At 38.8% G+C, this 27,231-nt stretch overlaps 2 protein-coding genes across 12 annotated transcripts; one reads left to right on the top strand and one right to left on the bottom strand.

Annotated features, from left to right (window-relative positions):
* Positions 1 to 55: 55 nt before the first annotated feature.
* On the bottom strand, positions 56 to 15,684 carry PRIMPOL (primase and DNA directed polymerase). 11 transcript variants are annotated; one of them, XM_059844619.1, is made up of 15 exons: positions 14,977 to 15,062; positions 12,897 to 12,997; positions 12,551 to 12,621; positions 11,174 to 11,358; positions 10,231 to 10,322; positions 9,126 to 9,267; positions 7,663 to 7,810; positions 6,109 to 6,393; positions 4,309 to 4,471; positions 3,794 to 3,891; positions 3,309 to 3,395; positions 3,115 to 3,223; positions 1,860 to 1,942; positions 1,735 to 1,781; positions 56 to 743 (listed from the first exon to the last, which is right to left on the bottom strand). In XM_059844619.1, the coding sequence occupies exons 3-15, from the start codon at positions 12,567 to 12,569 to the stop codon at positions 438 to 440; spliced, it is 1,764 nt and encodes a 587-aa protein (XP_059700602.1). In that variant the 5' UTR covers positions 12,570 to 12,621; positions 12,897 to 12,997; positions 14,977 to 15,062; the 3' UTR covers positions 56 to 437. The 11 variants fall into 11 exon arrangements, with proteins under 11 accessions (XP_059700602.1, XP_059700599.1, XP_059700601.1 ...); XM_059844616.1 differs by lacking the exon at positions 12,897 to 12,997 and adding an exon at positions 13,875 to 14,069 and having other exon boundaries at positions 14,977 to 15,059; XM_059844618.1 differs by lacking the exon at positions 14,977 to 15,062 and adding an exon at positions 14,819 to 14,959.
* On the top strand, positions 15,068 to 27,231 carry CASP3 (caspase 3). Its single transcript, XM_059844628.1, has 8 exons — positions 15,068 to 15,205; positions 19,315 to 19,451; positions 20,544 to 20,636; positions 21,482 to 21,606; positions 22,097 to 22,225; positions 23,983 to 24,158; positions 24,653 to 24,770; positions 25,809 to 27,231. Exons 3-8 carry the CDS (start codon positions 20,563 to 20,565, stop codon positions 26,033 to 26,035), a joined length of 849 nt encoding a protein of 282 aa, XP_059700611.1. The 5' UTR covers positions 15,068 to 15,205; positions 19,315 to 19,451; positions 20,544 to 20,562; the 3' UTR covers positions 26,036 to 27,231.

Here is a 27,231-nt window from a genome sequence, read left to right as displayed (position 1 = left end):
TAACCTTGAGAGGAATATATTAATAAAGAGAACATAGACTCTGGTTCAACAAAGATGAATAAACAAATATTTTTATTAAATTTGCATTTGAAATAAATTATTTAATCTTGTTTCTAGAAATAAGTCTGTTTTGTTGGCTTCTCAATAAAACTTGGACATACAACTAACAAAACAGAAACTGTACAGCAAAGAGCATTAAAAGTGCTAAGCTTGGAGCAGCATTCATAATGAATATTTTAGTCCAGTAATCTTCAGCCCCCACATAACCTTCCATATCTCCTCCTGCCCGCTGAAGTTCACCCAGGCACTCCATTCTTTGTCCTGCAGCTCTGGAGTGGTGCTTGTGAACCACCCCGCAGGACCTTTCACACAGCATGCGCTGTGTCATGCATGACCTTTTTCACATAAGTGTCATTCACTGCTGGCCAGGCCTGTGCTTAGCTCCCTTCTTTAGTGTAGAGGTCTTCTTTCCTTAAAGCTTCCAAAAGAACTTCATCTGGGATTTCTTCCATGGCATAATTCAGACTGTCATCTGCAGCTTCAGCTAGTTCCACATCTTCAGCAGCTTCTAGGAAACAGGCATCGTCATTTGTGTTTTCCCACTCACTGTCTGACAACAGGAAGTCTTGAGACCAGCTGTTCTCTGGAGATTCTGAGCATTTTGACAAGTCTGACACATTAGAATGTGGATGTACTTTTCCTTCTGTGTGCCCCCTGTCATCCATTAGCGTGGACTCTTCTTCCTTTGAGAAACAAGAACACTACTTATTTCATATGCAAATACTCTTGATACCTTCAACTGCTCTGCAAGTTTGGAGTTTGTGCTGTCACACAGAACGGACACTGCAGAAAGTTGGCCAACCCTACAGATTTTCCAGCATTTTCATATACAGCCACATTAACCTGGGGAAGCCTATTTTAAGAGGAGTAGAAATCCACTGTTTTTCTAGCACCTTACAAGTAGCCTGTTGAATACAGCTTCATAAAATAATACAAGGTTAAGGCTAACTTAAGTGTCTGTTCAAAGATACTGTCAGGACCTGAAAATACAGTTAAATAACATTTTCTGAAAATGAAAAGCTATTCATGAGCTGCTTGAGTAGAGCTTAACGTGCCATTCTGCTGTATGATATTTAGAGCTGTATAGTTAAATTTAAAAGTTGAAAAAATACCAATTCTTATTGCCTAAGGACTGGAAAAACTTGTCTGTTCGGGGAGTTCACCTGAAGTCTAGGTGCAGGATCAGGTCAGTTTAAATAGTCTGCCTGTTTGGGGAAATGTGCTGCTTTAGTACACTACAGTGGAGATAAATGAATTTCAGAAATGAAGGTTGCTGGCTTACATTTGACTCTGACTGACTCAAGTGTTCCAGAACCAGTTCTGTTTTACCTTGCATGAAGTCAGACATGCACAGCAGAGCTAAACTTGGGGCAGTTTCTCTGTTCTGCACCTGGAGTGACCATGTAGCTTAGATATTGGGAACTGCTGTTCACATCAGAACAGAAAGTCTTTAGTTCCACGTGAAGTTAGACAATTCCAGAAACTTAGAATTGCTGGGGAACCTAAAAATGAGTATATGGAGCTACCACACCAGCACAGCTGCTCTGGGAACCTCTTCTATACCATTGGAACAGTGTGTGGAGCTCTCCCAGCAGACTGGGATGTTAGTGGGAATATCCAAGGACTTCTAGAGCCTCAGAAGAACTTGAGCATCTCAAAAGAACAAAAACATACCTCTTTGAAAAGAGATGGGAGGCATATCCCAGGCGGCAATGGGAAACCTAAATCAAATACAAGTCATTAATTAAAGTTACCATTCCAAAATGTATTAAGTATAATTGAGATCACAGGCTACTTACTTTGTGATTTGAAGTTTTGTTCTCTGCAGACAGGATCGTGGCACTTTTGATACCAGACTTCATTCTTTAGATCTACCAGAATCCTAAGAATGAAATTGTTTTTTAGTAACAGTACATAAATGAGTGAATTCATATGGTAGGAAACTCTAACAGTAAATGAACAAGTTTTGTTTGTCCTCAGCTATGGACACTGCTTTCATACTCTTGGCATACTTACTACACACTTGTTTTGTAGAATTTTTAGTAAACTTCAGGTTTTTTAAGTTTAAAGAAATAAATTTTTAAGATTAACATCTGAAAGTTAAATTTAGTCAATTTCATTACATTAAGCTTGGAAGAGAAAGTCATCAAATTAAGATTAGCATATGGGACTTAATGGTAAGGTAATATTTTGTTGCTGCTGCTGTTACAGATAATTTCATTATAAAAGCCTCATAAAATCACTATTTTCTGTCAACTGATTAGGCCACCCAGCTTTTTCAGCTGTGCTTTAGAAACACCAAACTTCAAGCAACTCACTTGAGAAACAGCAAGTTCATCCAGCTGTGGGGTTTTTGGAATATCCTTGTTTCTCAGAAACACATTCCTTATGTTTCAGTGATTTTAAATGTTACATAAAATTATTTTTAAGTTAAAATATTTATAATAATTATATACCATAATTCTAATATAATCTAAAAAACGGACTTTCCGTCATTTATTTTGCTAAAACTGTAGGAAGTCTGAGTCCTTGTAGAGTCACTAGCAAAACTCATCTTGATTCATGTGGCAGGAATTACCATTCTAAAATGGCAATTCTCAATTATTAAAATGACAGAGTCAATGTACAGAGTCATTTTAATAGTATAAGAATGAAATTTAAAAAGCACTGTAAATTAATTTAAAAGCAGTCTGCTTGCTTTCTTATTTTTCAGTTTCTTAGCTAGGAAGTATCAAAACATAGTACTGTTTAATAACTTTAACATACTCTATGTTAGCATCTTTGGGCCCATATTTAAAATATCATGAAGATTACTTCATAGAATTATTAGAAATAAAAGTCCAGTTATCACAAAGTAAACTTGGGGAGGGGATAAATAGTTTCCTTGGTTTTGTAGGGTTTTTTTTTGTAATTAAAACATTGTATCCCCACAGAGCAAGGCAGCAAAAATTGTAACAGTTGCTGATTCTATCTATTTTTCAGCATTTCTAGAGAATAACAGTTGAACAGGAAAATAAATAAAGCTGTTTAAAATTGAATAGTTAAATAACATACATTATATTGTTACTTTTGTGAGCTCTTCCAATATTTTCACACCAACGGTAACCAGAAATATCATAAATAAGTAGTTCTTTGAGAGAGAAGTAACTCCATTGTCTTATCCCTGAGGAAAAAAACCAAAAATTTAAAATTCTTTAGAAATAGTGCTGCAGAAGACTCATTTGTACATAGTAAGATGGTTTCTTTACCTCCTTGTACCCCATCTTTATTAACCAAGGAACGAACAAAATTATCAATTTCTGGGTATGGCGAACCCTGGTAACCTTCCATGGGATCTGTTAAAGCAAAGGCCACAAACACACACTGTTAGAGGGTTTGCCACTGTAATGTGCCATTGTAACACACTTTATATAGACCATAGGCAGAAAATGTACATGAATCACACTCTTAAATAAAACCAGGGAGGAAGCCACTGTTACTTTCTTGTGGTCTTTAAAGTGCCACCCCCACCCCCAAGGCACAGAGGGAGCTGGGACAAAGCAAGACAGCTGCGGTACAGGAGGGAGGGTCAGTGCATTCAGGTGCTGCAGAGCATCCTTCAGTGCCGATGCACTCTGCCTCCTGCAGAAAGGCAGCTGAAGAAGGGCCCTCCCAGAAATTACCAGGCATACAAGTCACACAACATCCACATTAAGAGTATTTTTGTCTATGCAGTAGGAAGGGCTTGAGGTACCTCTGCTGCTTCTGGTAGATTTACTGTTTAAAAAAGCAGACATTTTTCTCTCCTCCTCTGAAAAGCCAGATGACAGAACTTTTATGTCATCACTCGCTCTAAGGAAAGGGGAGAATACAAAGAGAAGAGTATGATTCCTACAGCATAACATAGTACAATATAACTCCCTGTAACATCCCACAGGGTGGCACAACATGACACAGCCCTGGGCCCAGGGGTGGGCCAGGAGACCTCCAGAGGTCCCTGCCAACTTTGACCAGCCTGTGATTCACAATTTAGGCACAATTCAGAGGTTGTAATAGATCTGAAGGCAGGTTTAACAAAAGAGCAAGACTCCCAAGAAATTTTTTTTCTTCAAAACCAAGAAATTCTACTAGGAACTCCTAAATTACACTGTAACAATGTTAATTGAATAATTGCTTATTCACAATAGTTATTTGTAACTGCTACAGGAGAATTATCATTAAAATAGATATTTAAAAATACCATACATTTGACTGGAATTAAGTAATTACCCAGTGTTGCAGATTAAAGAGGAAAGAAAATATGCTTCTTCCAAGGAAACATCCTTTTCACAGTTGGGGATAAACTTATTATCCTCTGCTATCTTCAGAATCACATTTTTTCCTGCTTTTGATGACTTATACATCCGGAAATTTCTATTCTTTGTATAAACTCCTACAGGAAAACAGATATTTCTTAACACGGCAGTGCTGGCTAGGAATTAAGACACTGAGCACTTGTAAATTAAACAATTTTCCTTAGGCCCAGCTAAGACTCTAATGAATGGACAAAAACTGCTACTGACTGGCTCACGTCCCATAGAAGAAATGCAACACAGCAAGAACACGCACACATGTACACTTTTATGTTACAGAGTAATTAAGACAAATGCTCAACACCTCTACGTAGGCATCTTAATCATTCTGACATTAGAATTTTTAAAAGTTTTCCTTCAGGATAAGAAATTGTTTCTTTCACAATAACTTTGTGAAACACAACTGAGCCCAAAAAGCTGCACAATTATTTTAACCAGAAAGAACTTAATCAAACTTTCTGTTTTCTGTGGACTGCTTCTCAGCTTTTCTGGGGCATGTTATCAGGAAAGCTTAATTCCAATCTCAAACAACAAAACAACAACCAGGTATCTTAACATTGCATAATCTAACAATTGATTGAGAAAATTAGTTTTATTTGCAGGTTGCATTTGATTTTCATTAAGAGAAAGCACAGAGCTCATTCAAGAACATCACAAAGCTTTCTGTCACTGCAGCCTCATGCTATAATTCAGTAGCTCAGCAATTCTGACTTTAGCTTTCCAATTTTGAGGTAATGAGTATGACATAAATAATGAGGATGGTTAATTATGGGAAACTAACATCAAATTCTTAAAAAGTGAGACAGGAAACAAATTTTTTTGACTTAAATTCCATTTACAAATATGCTTGAAGGAATTTTGAATAGTAGGTGAAAGTAACCTTTCTGACTCAGTAACAGAGAAGCCTACTGTAGCCAACTTTGGGATTACATTTCAATAGATCAGACATACTGAGGAGGCCCACAATAAAAGTGATCCTGAATTCCATGAGAAGAATTTGAAGGAATGGAGGTTCTTCAGAAGAGTCTGAAGAAAAAACCCAAGGTAAAGTCCAAGGTAAAGTCCTTTTTGCTGTGCAAAAGCATGCTAAGCTATTTTCATTTCCCTGAGATAAGGCAAAAAGCAAAAAAAAAAACAGATAAGGAGTTAAAGAAGGGTGGAACTTTCAAACTCTAGTTTGACTATTAGTGTTGTGCTGCTGGAGATTTGTAATATTTTAATACCATGAACAGCCTGTGCCCAGCTGGGCCATGAAGTGCCCAATCCAAAATTTCTATTATTTCATGACTGAAAGCTCACAGCTGCCATTCCAAACAGGGAAAGAAGGCTCAATTCATACATGTAGAAGAATACAGAAAGCCATGCCTGTAAGACTTGTTCCTTTATTAAGCCGCTTCTAATTCAACTGAAATAACAGAAATGCAATATATGCTATCCTCTTTCAATCCAAATGGGAGCACTAAGCCCTTAAGGGAAAAAAAATTGTCTTGTGTGGAAAGAACTACTCTAAACTTCATAACAAAATAATTAAATGTAGTAATATAAGAAGTTCCACAGACCATGAATCTAAGGCTCCTTTAAAGAACAGCATTAAGGATGACAGTTTCAGCAGGTATTTAAAGTCTGACCATAGGGACAACACGAATTAAACATTAAGGAACATTTCATTCTTAAACTTTGTTGCATGCCAAAGAGTTTTAAAAACACTTATACTTACCTAGATCCACAAAAAGCTGCTTGTTGCCTTCTTTATTGTTGACTATTAGGAAGGAAAAATCCAAATTTTCTCCCTGGTGTGGCATTCCCATATCCTTTGTTTTATGAGCAATGGCTGGCATGTCTTTAGAATCATCTTCAACAGCTGTGAGGTTTGTAAGAGAACCATCTAATCCAGCTCCTGCAGAACACTGGAAAACATTCCCTGCTTCTTCTGTTGGAATCACAGCAGCCCTACTCTGCATTAATCTTATGGCAGGCTGCAAAATGGTTCTCACAAAGTTACCTTAAAAACAACCAAAAAAAGCCAGAAGCAGGAGATGTCATTTATGAGCCAAGAAAGAACTTAAGAGAGTTTCTGTGCAAACATTTTTCAAAAAAGCCAAGACAGAAGTGGTTGAAGTTCAGGGTCTTTTTAACCCTTCTGGATTTTTAAAAAGAAATCTTTTGACCAGCCCACTGTATAAAATGGTTCTGGCCAGTGACTGAGAAACCAGTGCCTCGCAAGAATTTGTATTAAGCTTCTTTAAAAAAAACCCAAACCCCTAAATACTAACAAGCTCATATTTAGGATTCTAAAAAGGCTGTGATTGTCCCCCTCACTACTGATTTCCCTAATTTCACTTTCAGAATGATTCAAATGTTTACTTGCAGCTTCATCGTGTATTTACTGATGTAAGAGCAAACAAAAAATTACTTTTACAAAAGTATTTTGTAATGACTTTTCAAACTCCCAGTATTGTAATTCAACTCCCATTGTAACTCCAGGCTCTGCTAGATGGTAACCAAAGGCAGACAAATAAAAACCATGGCCAAATTAATTCTAGGGAGAAAGCAAGATGTGGGAAAAAACTATGAAGTGGAAGGAATACCAGCAAGGATGATTCTGCACTGTTGGATGAAGCTTCCCTGGGGAACATGAATAAGTATAAAATACTGTTCCTCCCATGCGACATATCAGCAGCATGACTCAGGATATCAAGCATCAAAATCATCATCCTCATAATTCATTACAGGACTACTGGGGCACATAAATGAGTCAAGAAAACCCTAAACTGGCAATTCTCTGTGTTGGAGTTGCCATATCTGAGAAATCCCGACTCGTGTAAACAATTAAAATTGCTTTCACCTTTCTCTTAAGCATGTTTATGCACAGGTGGCTTGAAATCATCTTTGTCCTGCCTTTTTGACAACGTGCTGAGCAGAAATTAACTGTATTTAGAGCAAAAACCAGCAGCTTTAATTGTTGAGACTGACATTAATCTGAAAATTAAGGAGCCATAGACTTGCCAGTTTCACAGAAATCAGTATTTTTGTAAATAAAACATACAGGCACAAAAAAAGTTACAGTTTTGTAAACACATGCTAATTATAGGAAAATAAAGTAGAAGTTGAGGAAAAATGAGGCTTAATGAAATAGAGAGTAATTATGTGCATGCTGGGAATACATATTTGTTTCCACATATAGTTCCATTAAAATAAATACTCATATGGGAGATGGCACAGTATAAAGTCACCTTTTAATTCTAGGTGTAAGAGAAAAGAACACACTTACCAATATGAGTGTTATCCTTAAATACAGTCTTTTGGGGTAGAAAAATTAAATGACGACTAAATTTTTCATCAGTACTGGAATCCAAGTTCAAGACATCTTTTGATGAACAATTTACATCATAAAATTCTTTTAATTTTTGGCTGACAAGCTGAAATTATAAACATTAATTATGTTATTTTACTCTAGTAGTTGTATCTACAAAACCTAACACAAGTTCAGATTCTACATTTCTCTCAAGTTCTTTTTTTTCCCCTCATTTTGAGCATACAAATAATTTAATTCAAACTAACCCATATCAAGTTTTAACCAAGTTTGATACAGACTTTTTTCCTTAAATATGCAAGTCACTTAACACTTAACTAACAGTGATAAGCTAAGAAGAGGTCCAGTTTCTCAGGTCAAAGTCTGGTTAGGAGGCTTTACAGGTTGTTTTCCACCACAAAGCAGTTCACACCCACAGTGACAATGTTTGCAATGCAGACTCACCAGGAGTGGAAGATGTAGGCTGTCATGATACACAGGACTAATGAGCTAATTCACTGTGATGATTTAGCTGACTCATTGGTATCACCCAATGAACAACTAAGCAGAAAACAGATTTCACTCTAAATTAGCTCTAAAAAACCCTTTCATGAATGAAGCTAGGGATCACTCATGTTTAGGACTGGGACTTGGAACTTAACGATCTGGAAGCTTTGGGTTTTAGCAGCTCAGATCCTCCACCCAGCAAATCCAAAATCTTAACCTGAGGGATCTCTGCATTTCAGAGTAGAAATACACAATGGATAAACCCCTCTAGATCCTGCATCAATGAAGGGTTCTTTATGAAGGAATTACCTCAATAATCTTTTACTTTTGTTCACTTCTAGCTAGAGACATGTAGGTGACAGAAGTGTCACAGACAGACATCTACTCACAATGAGATCTTATTAAAACCAAACAAATTGGTAAATGCAGTCACATGATACTTTCTAGATCATCATTTAACTAAATTATAATGACTTGTCATCTAAAGAAACTTTCAGGAGAGATTCATCTAAGCCTTGATATATGACTTTACACAATTAGGCAAAGGGAATTTACTGAGGAATATATGAATGGAACTTTTATTGATGAGTACCTAAAGGGTACCTAAAGATTCCTTCAGTTTTACAGCTCTGAAGTGGCAGAGCACATAAAACAATCTTCAAAAGTAAACCTACCATGTCAGTAAACTACCATGAATACAAACAGTCCAACAGCCATCATTCTTTATTTTTTTCTTTCAATTAAATTTTTGTCTCACTTAGGTTAAACCTTTGCTTTATTTAAAATAGTATTTTTACTTAATTAAAAACAATCACTGGGTCTGCAATTCTTTTAATTTTACTGCAGCATAATCAATATAAAGTAAATACTTTGGTTTCCTATTAAATTAACAATGAATTCATATTCATCCACAGCATGACACTGCTCCAGTTTACCTCAATTAACTTCATGACCATACTCTTGCCATCTGCATCAGGATTTGCTGGTTTGTAAAATTCCAAATCAAAATAAAGTTTGCAAGCATCTTTTTCAGGAATTACTTCATAGCAATGCATAAGACTTGTTTTGCAACCTTGACTAAGGAGAAACAAAAACAAATCACAACCTCTCATGATAAACATTATGAGCATGATAAACATGCTTATCAGTTGCAAACAAGGATCCCAGATATTTTGTTTTGGAATCAACCATCTATATTTTAAAAATGCAGCAGCCCTATAATGTTTTGAAAAATTTGTAACTAACATGAGCATCAAGTATCAGCAAAGATTCTGTGGCCTAGAATTTAATTTTGTAGAGTACTCTCCTCCCCATGCCCCCCAGTCTTACCATACATACAGAAATATTGAGAATTCAAGGAATTATGAAAACTAAAGTAAGAAACATCAGTTATTACTCATATGTCTTTAGCACAAACAGATTATATGGAGTTTTTTCTAACTAAATTTTAAAAAAATCCCATGGTCAGTTTCAGAAAAAAAAATCAGGCTTAACGTATAAAAATTGTCTCAGATTTCTTTCACTTCATAGCTAAATGTTTTATTGTAAAAGAAACAAATGGGGAGGAAAGTTCAGTACATGACTGAATTGTCAATACTTGGAACTACATCATGCAAATGCAAACCCATAAATCAGTTTCCAGACATCTGCATTAACGCCCATTGAAACTGGTGCATGATTAGTCAGAGAAGTATGTTTTAGTCATGTGTTGGTATGATCCCCTGAGGAAAGCTGATAGTAAAAGCAAATCTACAGGTAATAAATTTCAGTTCAACAGACAGAGTACTTAATTCACAGGAAATAACGGCAACCTGCTACTCAAAAGAAAGTTGAAACCCACTATAGAATATATTGTTTTGTCCTCGTGAAGATTTTTCCCATTGCCAAGATGAAACCTCAGGTAACCCATTACAGCTCTGTGCTACTCAGAGCAGCAGATGGCTCCTGGGAATACCTGTCCCCTGATAGCTCTCACTAGGCAGCATATCCAGTATAGCACTAACTTTTAGGAACATACAGGGCACCTGCTCAAATACTCACGTGTAATAAAACCAAAGCTCTTGATATGTTGTCACAAGGTAAAACCTCTGTCCACTCTGTGTGTTCTTTTCCAAAGCAAACACATGAACATCCTTTTTAAGTAAAAACATTGACATTTGTTCTTAGTTTTATTCAAAAAAACAGTTTAAATCTTTCTAAGTTCCTACTTGGCATCGTTAAAGTTTAGTAAATAGTAGAGAGCTATAAACAGATCACTTTTCCTTTTCCACACTCAGTAGCATCTCGTTTTAATTTGGAACATCATTCTGATTTCAGTTACATGGGTAAACCTTTGAAGCTTTTCTTTGCTGTGCACTAATTTAAACTGTTTTCTCTTTAAACTCTTGGTTTACTTTAATACCTGAAACAGGTATGGAAAAAAAAACATTACTTTCCTTAAAAATAGCAATCAATTTAAAAAGCGTTAAACTGAAAACAGAGGATACCTTTCATACAATATTTATTTGGCTAATCACTTCTAATCATCTGAACTTGCTACTCAGATGCCACTGGAGAGTTCTATCGTTTTTATTTAGTCTCTGCCTCTCCTTTATCTCTTTTTCTTCCTCATTTTTTTCCTCCTCTTTCTTCCTACTCAATTCTCACTACCTTCCCATTCTCCTGCCCACCCTGACAGCTTGTTCATCTTGAGAAGGAGCAAATTTATCATTACAATGTTCCCAAAAAGCACTTTTACTGTTCAAAGTTAACACCACATATCAACTTGTATGTTAGAACAGAACCAGTACTTCAACTTAAGAGATACCTTCAGTGCAATGTGATTTACAAGGATAAAAAAAAAAAAAATACTTGCAGTTTCAGGATTGGGAAGAAAAAGATCTTGTAAATTGATAAAGACTTCACTTGCCAGCAGCAATTTTTAATAATGTTCAATCTTGAAAGTATATAAAGACTAGAGACATTTCCCTAACACATAACATACCTCTTTGCAGGTTTTTACATAATTAAAAGCTTCAGCCTGTCGAGAAAATATTTTCCAAACGGAGGACGGCATAGAGGGTTTGGACAGTCTTGGTCTATAAACTGTAGGAAGGGGATGTCTTTCATAGTGAGATGCTAGTTCTTCCACTTTCTTCAGTCTTTCTTGCCATTTTCTCTTCATTTCTCCTAAAGCAATTACAGATAGTCAGATCAGTATTAGTCCATTTGCAAGGCAATTCTAATTTGAATATATCCTGTACTCCTCACTGGTTTTCATTCTGGTTTTGTTGAATGTAATTTATTAATTACCTGGGAGTAGACAATATTCCAAATCAATGCCCAACCTTGCTACGATACTCATTTTAATATTAAATGTCTCTACACTGTTTTGGAAGTACAAGAGCTTCATATTAACACTATCAAAGATAAACACAACAGAATAAAGACAATGAAAGAAGGCTTAGGAATTTTTATTTTTGTCTACAGAATGGTATTACACTCCTCAGAAAGTATACAAACTGTTGACTAGGCACATAACATCAGTAAGGAGTAAAAAAATACTAAGAGTAAAAAAATATTTTTCCTTTATGGTTGGGGAGCCAAATGAGATAATTAATTTGTATGGATAGCACAATATTTGAGTTCATTGGAGGAGTTAAGACTTAAGTGACTTTAGCTCTGAGCTCTGTATCTCAAAGTAAAAGAACTGAAACCAAAAATAAGGGCTCCATTCTCCACTGCTGACCTTTGCTATTGATCACTCATACTTTCACCTGCTTTAAAAGCTCATGTATTTTTCACAACTTTAAAACAGCAATCTTATCTCTTTTCAAGAAACAGAAGCATGCAGTGACTCTTGCTATCTGCAACCTTTAGGCTTCTAGTCCCATAAAGCAATCCAAATGCTGCAGAGTAATGTAGTAAAGCATAAACACACACATGTACAATTATCTGTAAGTGGAACACCTGCAAATCAATAAAAAGCATGGCCAGGAAACTGTGAAACAGAGGAAGAGAGGCAAGAAGTAACAAACATGAAGGGGAATCTTCTTGTTCTGCCCAGCACAACCACTTGGTTCTCCTAACAGCTCCTGGGTTGCAGTGAAAGATAAAAATGAAAATAAGCATACTCAAAAGTACTCAAACCTTTAACAAGCTGGATCCACAAGGCAAATTTAAGTATTTAAATATTCTTGTGGAGCCCCAAAGCCCAGATTTTAGATCCTCTCCTTTCCCCCTCCAAGTTTTTCACAGCAGAAGTTCCTGGACACTTACATTTCTGCCCACTATTCTAGGCCTGCCAATGTCTTGATAGTCAGTGCCTGCATCAAGTCTAAAACCAGAATGTTTTTTCTCCAACAGGGGTCAAACATATTACCTCTATCCCCCTTGTCCATCTTCTGACCTGTGCATTTTCTTCACTCCTTTTTTGTGCTCTTAGTTTCTTCTCTGGGAATGAAAAGTTAGATTATAGGCAACAGCATTTCTCAGAAGTGCTAACAAAACTTTCAGTTTCATTTTGATGTTGCTGGCTGTAAATTAACTAGGTGAAAAGACATCCCTACATCAGCATTTTCCCACAAGGTGATCATTAAAAAAGGAAAGCGAAGGAGAAGCCCCATAATTCTTTATTAATTTTAAATTTTCTAGTTATATCAGGCCATATTTTTGCAGGAACACAGCTGGGAGATATCTGAGCCTGGGAGAAGGGTGATGACCCTTACTTTAAACTGAAACCTATCAAGGTTCTTGCAGTCCAAACACTCAGTCTCTCAAGAGTCCAACATGTCAAGTCTCTTCAAGGCAATTTCAATTCCTGTGTGAACTGTAACACAACACACCTATTTAGAGCACATACAATCAACACTTACAGACCAGCCTTCTGAGTTCACTGGGAAATTCTCACTTCATCTTCCTCTCTTATGTCCCACCAGAAATAAGGGTAGTACTTATTTTTGTTTGACTTGACTGAAAGAAATTTTGTCACCAACATGTTTGGACTTCAGTGTTAGTGACTCAGCAGGATGACTGCATGGAGAGCCTGGAAAAATGTCTCCTGAGCAATGACTTAAAGAACTTGCTATTTCATTTTCTCTATTTTATGGAAGACTACTTCTCCCTTTACTCCTCATGATAACAACAAAACATACTACCCACACCTGCTGACAACTGAAGCTGAGCCATGCAAATCAACTGCTACTCAAAATAACATTACACTTGTTTCCTGTGTGTATCATGCAACACAGTTCTATGGCAGAATTCATGGTCCTTGACACAAATAAATCCATGAGATTTTCTCCCAGCTACTGATTCAGCCTTAGAAGAACACATTAAATTCCTTAACGTTAGAGAAAATTAGCCTAGCTATCCTTACATTGAGCTGACAAGTGGCATATTAACAAACACTACTCATCTTCCCAAAAACAAATGCTCATCTTGCCCTCTTGCTAGGGGAAGTGGCCTCTACAACTACAGAATCATGGAATGGCTCAGGCTGGAAGGGGCCACAATGAGTCATCTGGTCCAACCTCTCTGCTCAAGCAGGGTCATCCTAGAGCACGTGGTACAGGATTGTGTCCAGTCAGTTCCTGAGTATCTCCAGTGGAGGAGACTCTACAACTCCTCTGGACAACCTGTTCCTCAAATTAAGATTGCAAGTGCAAAACTCAGTACATCAGACCCCTGAAAAAGTAAGTTAGTACCTGTTATACGAAGCTGGAATACACAGCTTCCAACATTATCTGACTTCTGCTACTGAAGGTTGATGTACAAATATGAAACCAAATGACATGAAAGTTGATGATGAAGCCAAGATCAGCCCTCAGTGTCAGAGCACTGTTGCGCAAAGCAGGTCTGTGGGCAGCCAGGGACTGTCACCATGCAGGTGGGCGAAAACCCTGTCCAAGAGAAGGTCCTGCTGTGGTACAGGACAGCTCACCCACAGGGATCTCGCTCACTGAGGTCAAGAGGGGGGCTGCTCATTTAGTAATTGTCCCCACTGATTACTCTAAATGCCCATTTCCTTTACAAGGCACCATTCCTTCAAAATCACATAATATTCTGAGTTGGAAGGATCATCTCTAATCCAACTCCCAGCCCTGCACATGACCACCTCCAAGAGCCACCATGTACCTAGCAATGTTGCCCAAATGCTTCTCGAGCTCTTTGTGGGTTGGTGCTGTGACCACTTCCCTGGGGAGCCTGTTCCAGGGCCCAACCACCCTGTGGGTGAAGCTTTTCCTAATATTCAACCTCGACCTCCCCTGACACAGCTTCAGGCCGTTCCCTTGGGTCCTGTCACTGGTCACCACAGAGATCAATGCCTGCCCCTCTTCTTCCCCTCACAAGGATGTTGAAGACCACAATGAGGTCTCCCCTTAACCTCTTTTCATCTTGGTTTGTTCATCTTCTCCAGGACGAACAGACCAAGTGACCTCAGCTGCTCCTCACATGGCTTCCCCCCAAAGCCCTTCACCATCCTCATGGTGCCCAAAACTGCACACAGCATTTGAGGCCGAACCGACATAGATAAATGTACCAGAAGGGCACGTTTGTTTCAGCAGGCAGAGGAACTCAAGCAACAGCGCAAACCTGACAAGGTTTGGGTTACACCATTCACACCCAAGAGCAGCAAGGACAGCCGTACCCGGCTCACCGCAGGCGCGGTGGCTCAGTGCTCCGCCATAGGGCCCGGCCCGGCAAGCTCCGCCGGGAGAGCAGGGGAGAGGAAAGCAGAACAGAGCAGAGCAGAACAGAGCAAAGCAGAACAGAGCAGCCACCCCTCCTCAGCCTGGCCTCGCACACCGCTCTCCGCGCCGGGAGGGCCCGCGCCGCTCCGGCCGGCACGAACTCACGGCCCGCGCCCGCTCCCCGCCGCCATTGGCGCGGGCTGCCCGGCCTGCACGGGGCGGGGCCAGCGGGGCGCCGGGCGGGCCGGGCAGCGGTGGCGGGGCTTTTCCGCACCGAGCAGCGCTCCGCTAAGCCAGATTCGGGAAAACGCTGGTCGGAGAGCAGCGAGCAGGCGGTGCAGCCGGTGGGTGTCAGCGGTGCCGGGATGCGGCGGTGCCGGGATGCGGGTGTGGCGGCGCAGCCGAACAAAGCGGAGGGGGGTAGGGAGGGTGGACCAGGCTGTGTCTCTCCAGGTCCGCGTGGCCGCCGGTACCTCTCCCGGAGGAAGTCGGCTGAGGGGAGCAGGGGGGCAGCAGCTTCTCGCCTGGGGCGGGCCCGGTTGAGAGCGCCGCTCCCCCGGGGCTCCCGGCCCCGCAGGCCCGGTGGTCGGTCGGTCGGTCGGTGGTGGTGGGGGCGGATGAGCCCCGGCCTTGCCCCGGGGCCAGGCGGGAGAGAGCGGCCGCGGTGCCAGCCCAGCGCCCGCCGCTTCCCCTGCCCGGGGGCAGAGCGCTGGCCTCAGGTGTTAGCTTTCCAAAAGCTTAAGGTAGCTAGTTTGTTCCCTTTCAGCCTGTCTCTGTGGAGAAGCTGTCGGAACAGAGGGCTTAAAGAAGGAAAAGAAAGGAAAGGCGCTGTAATTCTGAGCTGCTCTCTGGTAACCCCTCCTAGCCCATGAACCGGAAACACGGGGTCAGAAGCTGTGTTTGGATCTTCCAGAACAAAGCGTGCTAAACCTCGTCTGTACTGACGAAAAGCATGCTTGGGGTCCTGGCAGGCACTGTGGCTAACTTTTGATAGCGTGTAAAAGGCCCTGGCCGAGGTGTGTTGTGTTCTGTCTGTTCCCTGCGGGGCTGAAGGATAGGGCTGGCCCTCTGTGGTCTTTTACCCTGTAACTCACAGCTCTTCCTTCAGGTATCCCTTGCCAGGTGGTAGGTTTCGAACTACCACACCGTGCCCTTCATGTTAAGGAACCTGATACGGCTGATAACTTGCTTATAGCGGTGATGATGTGATTAATAGCTACAGGTGAATTAGTAACTCCGGGGTCCCAGCTACACGCGGAGTAATTTCAGCTGACATCTTCAGCTTACATCTTCATGCTGAGTACCTAAAAGTCTGTTTGTTTTGGAAGATCAGAATGCTGGTCCAGTGTCAGGGTTTTCCAGCAACTGCATCCAGACCAGAAGCAATGGGAAGAGCGGTCTCAGCCTGCTTCCATCTGTGGTAGCAGTATTTAGTAGGGGGTAATGTCACACAGAAAATGTAGTGGTATATTTCAAATGTTTTTCATTTTTTTCGTATAGTCTGCATCTATATTTTCCTTCTGTTATTAGTCAAATAATTGTTATACATTGTAGAGGGGGGAATGTTTAATTTGCATGTCTGCATTAGTATCATGACATGTATATGTTCATGTACAAAAAATACGTTCTTTGAAGGCTTGACATTTTCTCTCATGTGATGTAGAAAACTGCCCTTTTCCTATGTTTAGGGAGATGTTTTACATTGCTGATGTCTATTTTGAGCACGTGTTTTAATAGTGCTGTACTCATTGCTTTGTAAGGGCAGAGATATACTAAATATGTGTTGTCTCCTGTGGTTTGCATATTTCAGGATCCAGTTGGTAACTAAAGACAGTTTAGTTATTTGCTTTCTTCCGTCTCAGAAGCTTTGGTATTATTTTTATCACTATACCATTCATTTCTGTTGTCGATTGTAATTTCAAATAAATATTGCTTTTAAAAGAAACCTGGTGGTTCTTATGGCAGTGGTGACACATGATGATGTGAATTTATTTTCATTAGGCCCAGGTAGAGTAAGTAAATCCAGGCTGGAATGAAGTAAAAAGTTGTTTTATTTATTGTTTTCTCTTATCAAAATAAAAGCATTAGAACAACTGCATTTATGTAGGGGTAAAATGTTTTTGCTCTTATTGCTGCACAGAGAGACATTGTTCATTTTTTGGTAGCTTGCAGAGCATAGCTTTGGACCTATTTGAGCCACTTTATTTCTTACTACTTAGTATGTGTAAAAATCATAGTAGCATCACCTTTATATTTGCTGTCTCTTTTTTTTTAATTGTATTTTTTTCAGATACAGTATTATAAAATAAGCTTCCCAAAATCTACTGTATATATTTTGCTAGATTATAAAAATGCTGTTGTTCTTTTCAAAAACTTGTTTTTTATATTTCCTTACAGTTTTCTTACAGAAACCTCATTTTATCTAAGCTTTCAGAGAAAATAATATCAAAGAGCAGAATAAAAATCTGTAATAAATTTTTAAAGCACTGCCGTAGTTTCTTCCCCCCACATCTCCCCCCACCAGGATGAGCTCATCCTCCACAGGGAAATGCATGGCATCACTGCATTACCTAAAGCAAGATGAGGCAATTCTTAGTGGCCTGTCAGAATCAGCACCATCCTCCGGAGAGCATTGCTGTTACCCTGACTGGTGCTTTAGAGCACAGAATACCCTGCTGGCTCAAACACGGCATTTGAGTGCCTAGCAACAAGAGATGCCTCTTTGTGGGTGTTTTCTGTTCTTTAAAGAGTGCAGGTGACCTGGTGCCCGAGGGTGCTCAGGAATTGATGGATATTAAAAGTGAGTTACAGATTCCATTCTGAAGATAAACCATGTGCATTTCAAATACTCAACATGTTACGACCAGTTTTTCTAGACAATCCCCATAGCTTCTGTTAAGTCTCTCAGACAAGCTCCAGTTGAGATGAAGTAGAGTGCAGGAAGCTCTAACACTTCATTGAACAATTGAAACTGTAGGCTGTGAACTAGGCTCCCAGAGGCCTTAGTAAGAAATATTTTTTGATGCAGTATTGCAAGTTGTGTTTTAAATTTTTCAGAAAGAAACTAATATAGTTTGTTGTAATTGTAGGTTTTGCTAGCTACTTCTTCCAATTTCATTGTTTTTGATTTGTTGATCAAGGACAGCAGTTTGAGAGCTTTAAAATTTAAGGTCGCTAAAGGGTCAAAGACATAAGTCTTATTTTAAGGTCACTTAAATGTTGAAGATCTCTCTTAGTGTTTGCATTCTGCTTCAACATTTATATTGTGTGAGCATTCAGGGCTCTCAGGGTCTGCAGATTGCTTCGTTGAGGCTGCTGCTGTTCAGCAGTTTGGTTGATGTGAATGCAAGAGAACCTAATAAGCCTCTTAACCTCCCTCGAGATTCCAAAGGCTCATCTGTTGGCCAGAGAGTGTTAGCTTTCCCTGTACTTTGGCTGAGTCTTTCTTCAAGTAGCTCTTGGTATGTGGCTCATCTGATAAACAGGGGCTAGCCACATCTTACGGAGGCACATATTTTCGAGTTTGCACTCTCTCCTTCATGGACTTGCAGCACTGGCACTGCAGAACTTCCCAGTGCCAAACAGCTGGGATCAGCACCTGGGGTTTAGCAGAAGTTGGTTTCTGTGCTGACATGGCTGCACTGCTGTCAGTGCACCTGGCACTGGTTTTGATAATAGAGTTGACACATGATGCTGTGCTTTTTTATATGGTGTGGCTGTTTATGACTGTTGTTAGACAAATAACAGATGAAGGAAGTTAATAATTTCCCTATCTCTCTTATTAATCCCAGCCACACTAAAGGGTTTGGGTTGTGCTTGTGCACCTAGTTCTTCTCTAGGAGACGGTAGAGGATGAGTGGCATCAGAATGGTGGGTCAGTCTGCTTGGATGTTTTCCTACAAATTCTGCTCAGGCTGAGAGCTCAGGAGAGCTGCGACCCAAAGCCAAGGATATTGTAGTAAGGATAGTTGAAAAAGCCATAGAAAATCCTGAAGCTGGGCTGTGCTGGAGCAGGAGAACTTACAGCATCCTTGTCAATGAAAGGCTTTTTCCAATTGCTGGGGATCAGGAGCTCTGCCCTTCAGTTAGAGCTGGGTGCACACACCAGTTGTCACAGTAGACTAGACTTTGCTGGCGGTCCTAATGTTCCCTGCTCTCTAGGGCATAGGGTTGGATCATTATCATGCCACAGGTCATAGGTATTTGAAATGCCCTTTGGAGTTTCTTGCCTTTTTCTTCCCACAGGGTACTTTTAATGAATTAGACTTTGAAGTTAGGATGGATGAATCCAGATCAAGAGGCTAGGCAGTCTAATTCAGCATTGTAGATTTAGTTACTACCCTATGATACTGTCTTTAAAGTAAATTTCTAAAATATAATGATAATATGTATTTTAGACATTTTATTTCTAAAATACTAAGCTCATTCTGTATTTTGGTAATTTGATTTTCAGGAAATTTCCTGTTTGCTGCATTACATAATACAGTTGTCAAGTCTTGAATAATTTGGTGAAGAAGAAGATTGAATTACATCAGTGCTCTGAAATAATATTCAGAGCAACACGGAACATCTTTTGAAGCCACTAAAAATGTAAGTAAATGTCTTCCTAGAAACAAGTTAAGAAAGCTGGTTATACATAACCAAATTAGTGCTTCTGATGCATCAGTAATTGTTGCCACAAAAAGGGGTGTTTGTGTTGCACTAACAAGAGTACAGATACAAAGTTGAGACTTAATATGATAATGATGATGATAATAATAATAATATCATGATATAAGATGGCAAATATAGTTTGCCCCAAAGAACAAGCCTTAATTAAGAATCTTCATCACATCTGACCAGCAAATCTTGCTACTTGGTCTGGTTACATATACCTTCTTATATACCATAAATATATCTGCTGAAGTAAGTTTTCTTAAAATTTTTGCCTTGTAATGCCTTGTTTGACCTTCTTGAGGTCTTGGCACTACTAAGCAATTATTACTTTGTCCTATCTGGTGGTTTAAATTTATGATGCATAGTTGTTTTCTGACACATGAGTTTAAGGTAACTTAGGTAGTATGTTCCATGAGTATACACAAAGTAACCGTGGAGGAGGTTTAATGCTTTTAAATTGATTTCTGATTTCGTATCCTTTGTAATTTATTGGCCTGTGTAAAAGTAAATAGCCCACAGCATAGGGGTCATTCCATCAAATGATTTAAGTTATATTGTTGTGGTTTTATTTTACTACTATTGCAATTGCCTTCGCACACACCAGTTAGAATGGGATGCAGTAATGTTTCATTTGAAATTGAATGCAGAGAAATTACTCGTTTCCCAAACTACTATGACCTAATTTCTAATCTATGTTAGTCTTTGCACATATCTAATAACTTGTATTACTTGATTTTTGGTTCTTAATTTCTAATGCATCTGGGGACATTACAGTATTTTCAAGATTGTTTTTGATTTGTTTCTCTCTTACCTTGCTTTTTGTAAGTCTTTTCAAAGATTTGTTCATAGGGATCTGCAGACTTTTTCCCAGAACTCTTTTAGAAGGCAATAATTAATGTTCTTCTTTCAAATATAAAATGTGTAGAGATTACTCAGAAAGCTTTTTTTTTTTTTTGCCTACTAATATCCTAGGCTAAAGTTATTCTGTAAACTGTCATAATACTTCCATTTTCTTGCATTTTCAAGCTGATAATTGAAAGCAATAATGACAGACATGGGAGATGGAGCACATCTGGGGAAAGATCTGGCAGATGCAAAATCTATTCCAGGTTTTAAAGGGTAAGTGAGGTACTTTTGGTTTAAGTCTTCAATTTAAGACTGGTCATCAGTTTATGTCTCAGGGATTATATGTGCACAGTCAATCCTTAATGTCACTGAGCTAAGATTTTAAAGTTTAGCATACTATCAATTACTTACCAAGAAGCTGTTGTGGCAAGGGATGTCTCAGCCTCGAGGAGTAACTGAGAGAGACATCTCTGCTCGAGGGGAGATCCTGGTGTGCAGCCTGCTGTATGTGGAGTAGGACAAGTGACTTACAGTCACACTTGCATATGAGCCATGTTTTGGGATAGTGCATGCTCAGCTAGCCCTTAGATGCTGAGGAAGACTTAAAGCTCTTAGCTATTGTGTTAGCTGTCTCCCCAAAGTCCAGCTTCATCCAGGTGTAGCCATCACACTGGTGGCTATTGCTTAAGCAGAAAAGGAGCGCGCATCTGCCGCCTCTTTTTAGATTTTGAATGTTTTATTGTGGAAATTCAATCATAATAACTTCTGTTTAGAATTCAGAACAGATTTGCTTTCTCAGAGGTAACCTTTCCTCCGGGTACATAGATTTCAAAAGATGATAGTCAAAAAGCCCAACTGATTTCTTATTGATACAATAACTGGCATCCTTAAATTAAGTTTTCATAGTTTTCATATTCTCCTGTGCAGAGGCATTACAATTTTAAACACAGTTCTTCCGTGATTCTTTTAATTTCAAGCTTGTTGCAAGTTCCACAGAAGGTTACTGCAAATGCAGTCTCACCAGTTTCATTGGGCTTGCTGAAATAGCCTGTTGTTGTCATTATTTGGAGAAGAGAGATCAGAAATTAACACCTAAATTTTGTCTGGTTTCTATACAGAAAGAGCCTACCTGCTAGCAAGTCTATGGACTCTGGAATTCTGCCAGACCACAGTTACAGAATGGATTATCCAGAGATGGGGGAATGTATAATAATAAACAATAAGAACTTCCAGCGACATACCAGTACTGTTCACAAGTTTTTTACTTTTTTCCTTAATTTAGATAAATTCGTGCTGTGTGTTACTCTTCAAAATTAAATATGCAGACCAGTTTTGATTGCACTCTAAAATTAAGTCATGGGTGTTATTAATTTCAGTCCATTCTTCCAAATATGCATAGAGGGAACACATTAGGGTGTAGCAGTAATGAGGAGGAAAACTGATCTGTAGTCTAAGTCTGTCTTACCTTTTAGTTACGATTTCTGTTTTGCAAATGAAATTCTTCTTATGTCCTTCAGTAGGTATAAAAATAAGATGCAGATAAATCTACAATAGGCACAGAGGGTGGGAGATGGTATGCCCATGTAACAGTGCAATGTTGTCTCTGCTAGAGTGGATCTGGAATAATGGAATATTTCAGACTGATACAGCTATAAACAAGAAAAATAATTTGGCTCAATCAGACCCTGCCATCTATATAATATGAAAAAATAACACATTTCTCTTGTGTATAGGGATGTCACCCCGTTCAGGTACAGATGCAGATGCTGCAAGTGTCAGAGAAGTTTTTATGAAGTTGGGATATAAAATAAAGATCAGCAATGATCTTTCATGTGGGGACATTTTTAAACTATTGAAAAATGGTAAGTTAATATATGTTGTGTGTGTGCATTAGGTCAGCTACTATTTCCAAATACATCTCTTGCCCTCATATATCTTCTTTCTGGGTTCTTTTAGATGCTATTTCATACCTTCTGGTGATTTATTGCTAAGGATGACATGTACATCATAGTTTCTATGTTTATTCATCTTAGCTGTCTCTCCATCTTTTGTGCCATGACTGTTGTCTCCGTATCCTTTCTCATCTTCTAAAGAAGGCTGGAAAAAAGGCTGAAACTTAAATGCAGACTGATTTATATTCTGACCCTGGGATCACTGAAGCTCTGTGAGTTGGAAAGAAAGCTGCTAGATTGGGTAGAGGGTTTCTGTGCTTAATGCTTAGTGGTGTGGCCCAAAGAGGGGTTCTGATTGAGGGACCAGAACTGCAGGTGTGTGGACTGAATTTTCTTTGGATAAGCAACTCACATTTTGTTTAACTTGTGAAGCAAAACTCCCTTCTTTCAAGTGAGAGCTTTATACTACTGTTTCAGTCCTGCTTCGTTTGGACTTGGCTACATCTAGACCCATACATTAAATGGTGCCTGGAGGTATCAGTAGCCCTGGAACACAGACCATTCTGGTTAACTCTTGTAAGGTTCTCTGCCATGACTGGGCCTCATGCCCACTAGTGCTCTCCCAGACTGTTCCAGGTCATACTTACACACTGAGAGTGTTCCAGTGGTTATTCCCAACAGCAGTTAGCCTACAGCAATCCTGGTCTTGGTTTTTGTGTTTGGTTTTGTTTGGTTTGTTTGTGTGTTTGTTTTAATGAAAGTGTTTGCTAACATAGATGGTAGGTCTTTAGTGCCAGTTAATATTTATGCCAGAAAATGTTCCCAGACATGGTTAATTCATTAGTATTGTTGTAGCTGGTCTGTTGAAAGTAGCTGAAAATGTGACTCTTCTAACAGAAATTTAGTGTTTTGTTAAGCACAAACCAGTAAGACTTCAGATTTAGGGACTGTTTTTATTTTTCATCTACAAACTCTTGCATGTTTTTGAGTTACCGCTCATAATTTCTTTTGGATCCTTTCTTTTAACCTTGTTTGTATCGTTTCACAAATTTGAAAAAGTCATCTTGGTCCTCAAGTACATTTCCCACGATGTCAGGCAAGAAAAGACATTGGAGAATATAGATTCTATGCTATTTGTATACTACGAGATGAAAAAAAAGTATAAAACTACAAACACTTTATATCAAGCCTAAATAACTGTAAATACAAAATTAAGAGGATTCAGAAATCTTTCTAGACCTCACCCCAGGTAAAAAGTGAGAGAAATGTACTGCTCGTACCTGCAGGAGCAGCAACAGCCATCATGCTACATTTAGTTCCCATGTAATCCAATTGGAAAGAAAGGAAGGACTTCTCTTTTCTTTCCCAAAACCCAGGGTATTCCATCAGTCCAATCCCAGATCACGAGGCTGACCATTATTGCATGAATGAGGTGTATCATTCCAACTTTGAGACACTGTGGCAATACCCTTTTTGTCTCCTGACAGTATTCCTGGCCTAGCTCTGTGGCCGTGTCTTGCAATGGGGAGGGTTGGCCCTTAATTTGGGGTTTCCTGTGCCCAGCCTCCTGAAGTAAAGTGGGCAGGCTTCTGGTGTTCAGAAATGAAAACTCTTTGGAGGTTTCTAAACATGCAGATTAGTTCTTAAAGACTTCTGTGACCTAGGAAGGATCGAATGTTCCAAATTTTTACAGACTACAGGAAGTTAAGTCTCTTTTTTCTTTCAAGTTTCTGAAGAAGATCACAGCAAGCGAAGCAGTTTTATTTGCGTCTTGCTAAGCCACGGCGATGAAGGATTGATCTATGGTACAGATGGGCCTCTTGAACTGAAAGCACTAACAAGCCTTTTCAGAGGTGACAGGTGCAGAAGCTTAGCAGGAAAACCCAAGCTCTTTTTCATTCAGGTGATGTACAGCTGAACAATGATGATCAAATCAGCCAGATAGTTGAAAACAAAAAACATTTCCCACTAATTATTCGTGCAAAAAGTTAATCCTTTCTAAAATAGATTTGAATGTAATTACTTTCAGAGTAAGATTCTCTTCAGGTCTGAAGTGGCACAGTTTTCCCTGTTAGGTAGGCTGTATTTATAACAGCTGGCATTGCATTAATTCTATGTATTAAATAAAATATTAGGTAATATTTTAACGAGTTTCTGAGTGCACTTTTGAATGGATATCTATCTTACCCAAACTGTGTAGTTCATTTAAAATAATGTTACTAGTTTTCTTCTGAGTCTGTCTAATGGAAATGTGACACATAAATTCTTGTTATTTTTGCAGATTTTTAATCATGATATTATAATTTTTAAAACACAAAATATAAATGTTTTTATAATGATCACTGCCTTTACTTTTCTATTTTAACATTATCTTCCATTTTTCTTTCTACCAAATAGGCTTGTAGAGGGACAGAATTAGATTCGGGTATTGAGACAGACAGTGGATCAGAAGAAACAATGTGTCAGAAAATACCTGTAGAGGCAGACTTCCTGTATGCCTATTCTACAGCTCCAGGTGAGGCACTGTATCCATGTCAGCCTGTACTCTTGCTAGAAATTTCAGCTTGGAGTTGGACCCAGCCAGTGGGTGAATTCACTTGTGTGGAATGTCCTTTGGTCACTTTGGGTCAGCTGTCCTAGTTGTGTCCCCTCACAGGCTCTTGTCCAGTCCCACCCCCTTGCTGGGGAGGCAGCCAAAGCACTGGGGTGTTATCAACACATTTCCAGCTACTAGTGCAGAGCACAGCACTGTGAGAGCTACTGTAGGAAAATGAACTCCTGCTTAGCCAGACCCAATACACCCCTTCATGGAAATAAATATTTACTTCCCTCAATCACTTTTTAAAATTTGACTTGATTTCTTGTTGAAGTAGTTGCTATTCTTGATTCCTACAAAACCCTTACCAAACCCTGAATATATCCTTCTCACCAGCAAACCCTCAAATGTTCATCTGCTGGAAATTCAGTTAATTGGAGTTGTGCAAATAATTTCCAGCAAGAGGAAAAGATATTATTCTCAGAGAACAAAACAATCAGATATGCAGAAATGGATAAGTACCAGAATATTATTTGTCTATTGACTGTATTTGTATTGCATCCTTAAGCAAAATTGGTAGTGGCAGAGCCCTTCATATGTCCTATTTCTATTTCCATTTAGCAGAAGTAGGTTCAGTCTTTAATTCTGCACATATTTGTGAAGCTAATGACCCTGAAACCCATTTTCTACCTGTACTGTCACTTCTTTGTATTTTCACCCCATGGAAAGTAGTAAGTGATTAATGACTAGGATTGCTGCAGCAGAAGATAACCTAAGTAGGAATAAAATCAAAAGTCAGGAAAGTTTTCTTAGATTATAAAAGGTGACAGGATTAGAAAAAAATTTTGAATTGGAATTGTTGGAGATTATAAAATCTAAATGTTGTTGGTTGGTGGTTTTGAGTTATTTTAAAACATTGGTTGCCATTGGAAACAATGCATTGTTCTCCTAATTGCTGACCTGTCCTGTATCAAAGGCTGTTCCATCTCATCACTTTGTCATTTCTCTCTTCCACAGGCTATTACTCCTGGAGGAATTCAGTTCAAGGCTCGTGGTTTATTCAGTCACTGTGCGAAATGCTGCAGAAACATGCAGGGAAACTTGAACTCATGCAGATTTTAACTCGTGTCAATCGCAAAGTGGCAGAGTATGAGTCCTGCTCAACTCTACAGGATTTTAATGCAAAGAAACAGATTCCATGCATTGTCTCTATGCTCACCAAAGAATTTTATTTCCCTTCCTAAAATAATTTTTCAGTTGATGCTATTTATCTGCATTTCATATGCAGTATTAGTACAAAATACCACTTTTAAATCTGAATAACTGTTCACTACTGTGTGTGGCACAATGAAGTGTCTCAAAGTTAGATTATGTCTGTTGTTAGAGATAAAACATAGTATGGCTGTGTAGAAATGCAAAGCTGAGTAGCTGAAGCAGATTTGAAAGTAGTGCTCTGAGTATTGCAGAGAATTAGGAAAGGGAGACTGAAGAAAGATCAGATTGTTTATTGGAGCTATTTGGTGCTACATTTCACTTTGCTGAAGGGGCACAGAAAATAAACAGCTCTTGTAAATAGTTTGGTTTCAAATCTTACAAAGAAGATTCAGGATATCATTGCTGGTAATATGATAGTAGTGTCATCACACATTTCTTCTTAACTCATGTTCTGAAAGTTTAGGTTATAAACTAACCTAAACCATTTTTACACTTGGGCATAAACTGTGGAAAACAGCCATTTCATATTTTTGCATACAGTTACAAAGCATGTTTAGAGTACAGTCAGTTATTCCTGATAATTTGTGATAATTTACTAACTTTGTGTATGGAATATTAGATAAAACAATTATATCAGCATGGTAGCTGTTTGAAAATAAATTTTGTATTCTGACTTTGAAGCTGAGTGCCCAAGGGACCAGTCTTCCAAAATGTCTTTTTCTGCAGCTCCCTAAGGGTGGAGCTGTTGGGGCATATTTGGGGCTATAAGAACCAGTGCAAAAGGAAGTCTGCATTCTGAGCAGTCTGCTTTTCTCTTTTTAGCCTTAAATAAGAATGGGTTGGCTCTGTGTATGCCACATGTAATCTGTGTGAAAACCTAGATTTGTACCACAAATCTAGGTTTTCACACAGATTACATGTGTGAAAATTTCACTTCGTAATGCTAATTCCATGTGTTAACAAATAGTAAATTTATATCTCTTGACTCTGAATTTTGTGATACAGACTTTTACAAAATTGCAAAACATTTTTACTGATATTTCAACTTGTAGCAGTCTTCTTAAGATCAGTGAAAGACAGAATATAAAATTATTATAGGTGCTTGAGAAACAAGACTTGAAATCCTTTTAAAATTGTGTAGCAAAAACAATGTTGGCAAATTGATGTCCATTTCCAGAGGCATTTTGTACTTGTTTTTTTTTTTAATTAAATACTGTTTCCTGGA

The sequence above is a fragment of the Haemorhous mexicanus genome, chromosome 4 (genome assembly GCF_027477595.1).
Source record: "Haemorhous mexicanus isolate bHaeMex1 chromosome 4, bHaeMex1.pri, whole genome shotgun sequence".
Lineage (NCBI taxonomy): Eukaryota > Metazoa > Chordata > Aves > Passeriformes > Fringillidae > Haemorhous > Haemorhous mexicanus.
The sequence above is the reverse complement of the archived record's forward strand: the minus strand, read 5'-3'. Positions and strand labels throughout refer to the sequence as shown.

Bases quoted from the DNA above. Each gene is read 5' to 3' on its own strand.
- PRIMPOL (XM_059844623.1), bottom strand. The intron at 10,323-11,173 runs GTATGTTATGTG...TTACTTAAAAAG, and splicing joins ATGTAAAAACCTGCAAAGAG to GATGTTCATGTGTTTGCTTT. The intron at 3,396-3,793 runs GTACCTCAAGCC...TTGCTTTAACAG, and splicing joins ATCTACCAGAAGCAGCAGAG to ATCCCATGGAAGGTTACCAG.
- CASP3 (XM_059844628.1), top strand. From the start codon at position 20,563: ATGACAGACATGGGAGATGGAGCACATCTGGGGAAAGATCTGGCAGAT. The intron at 21,607-22,096 runs GTACTGTTCACA...TCTTGTGTATAG, and splicing joins GAACTTCCAGCGACATACCA to GGATGTCACCCCGTTCAGGT. The intron at 22,226-23,982 runs GTAAGTTAATAT...TTTTCTTTCAAG, and splicing joins TTTTAAACTATTGAAAAATG to TTTCTGAAGAAGATCACAGC.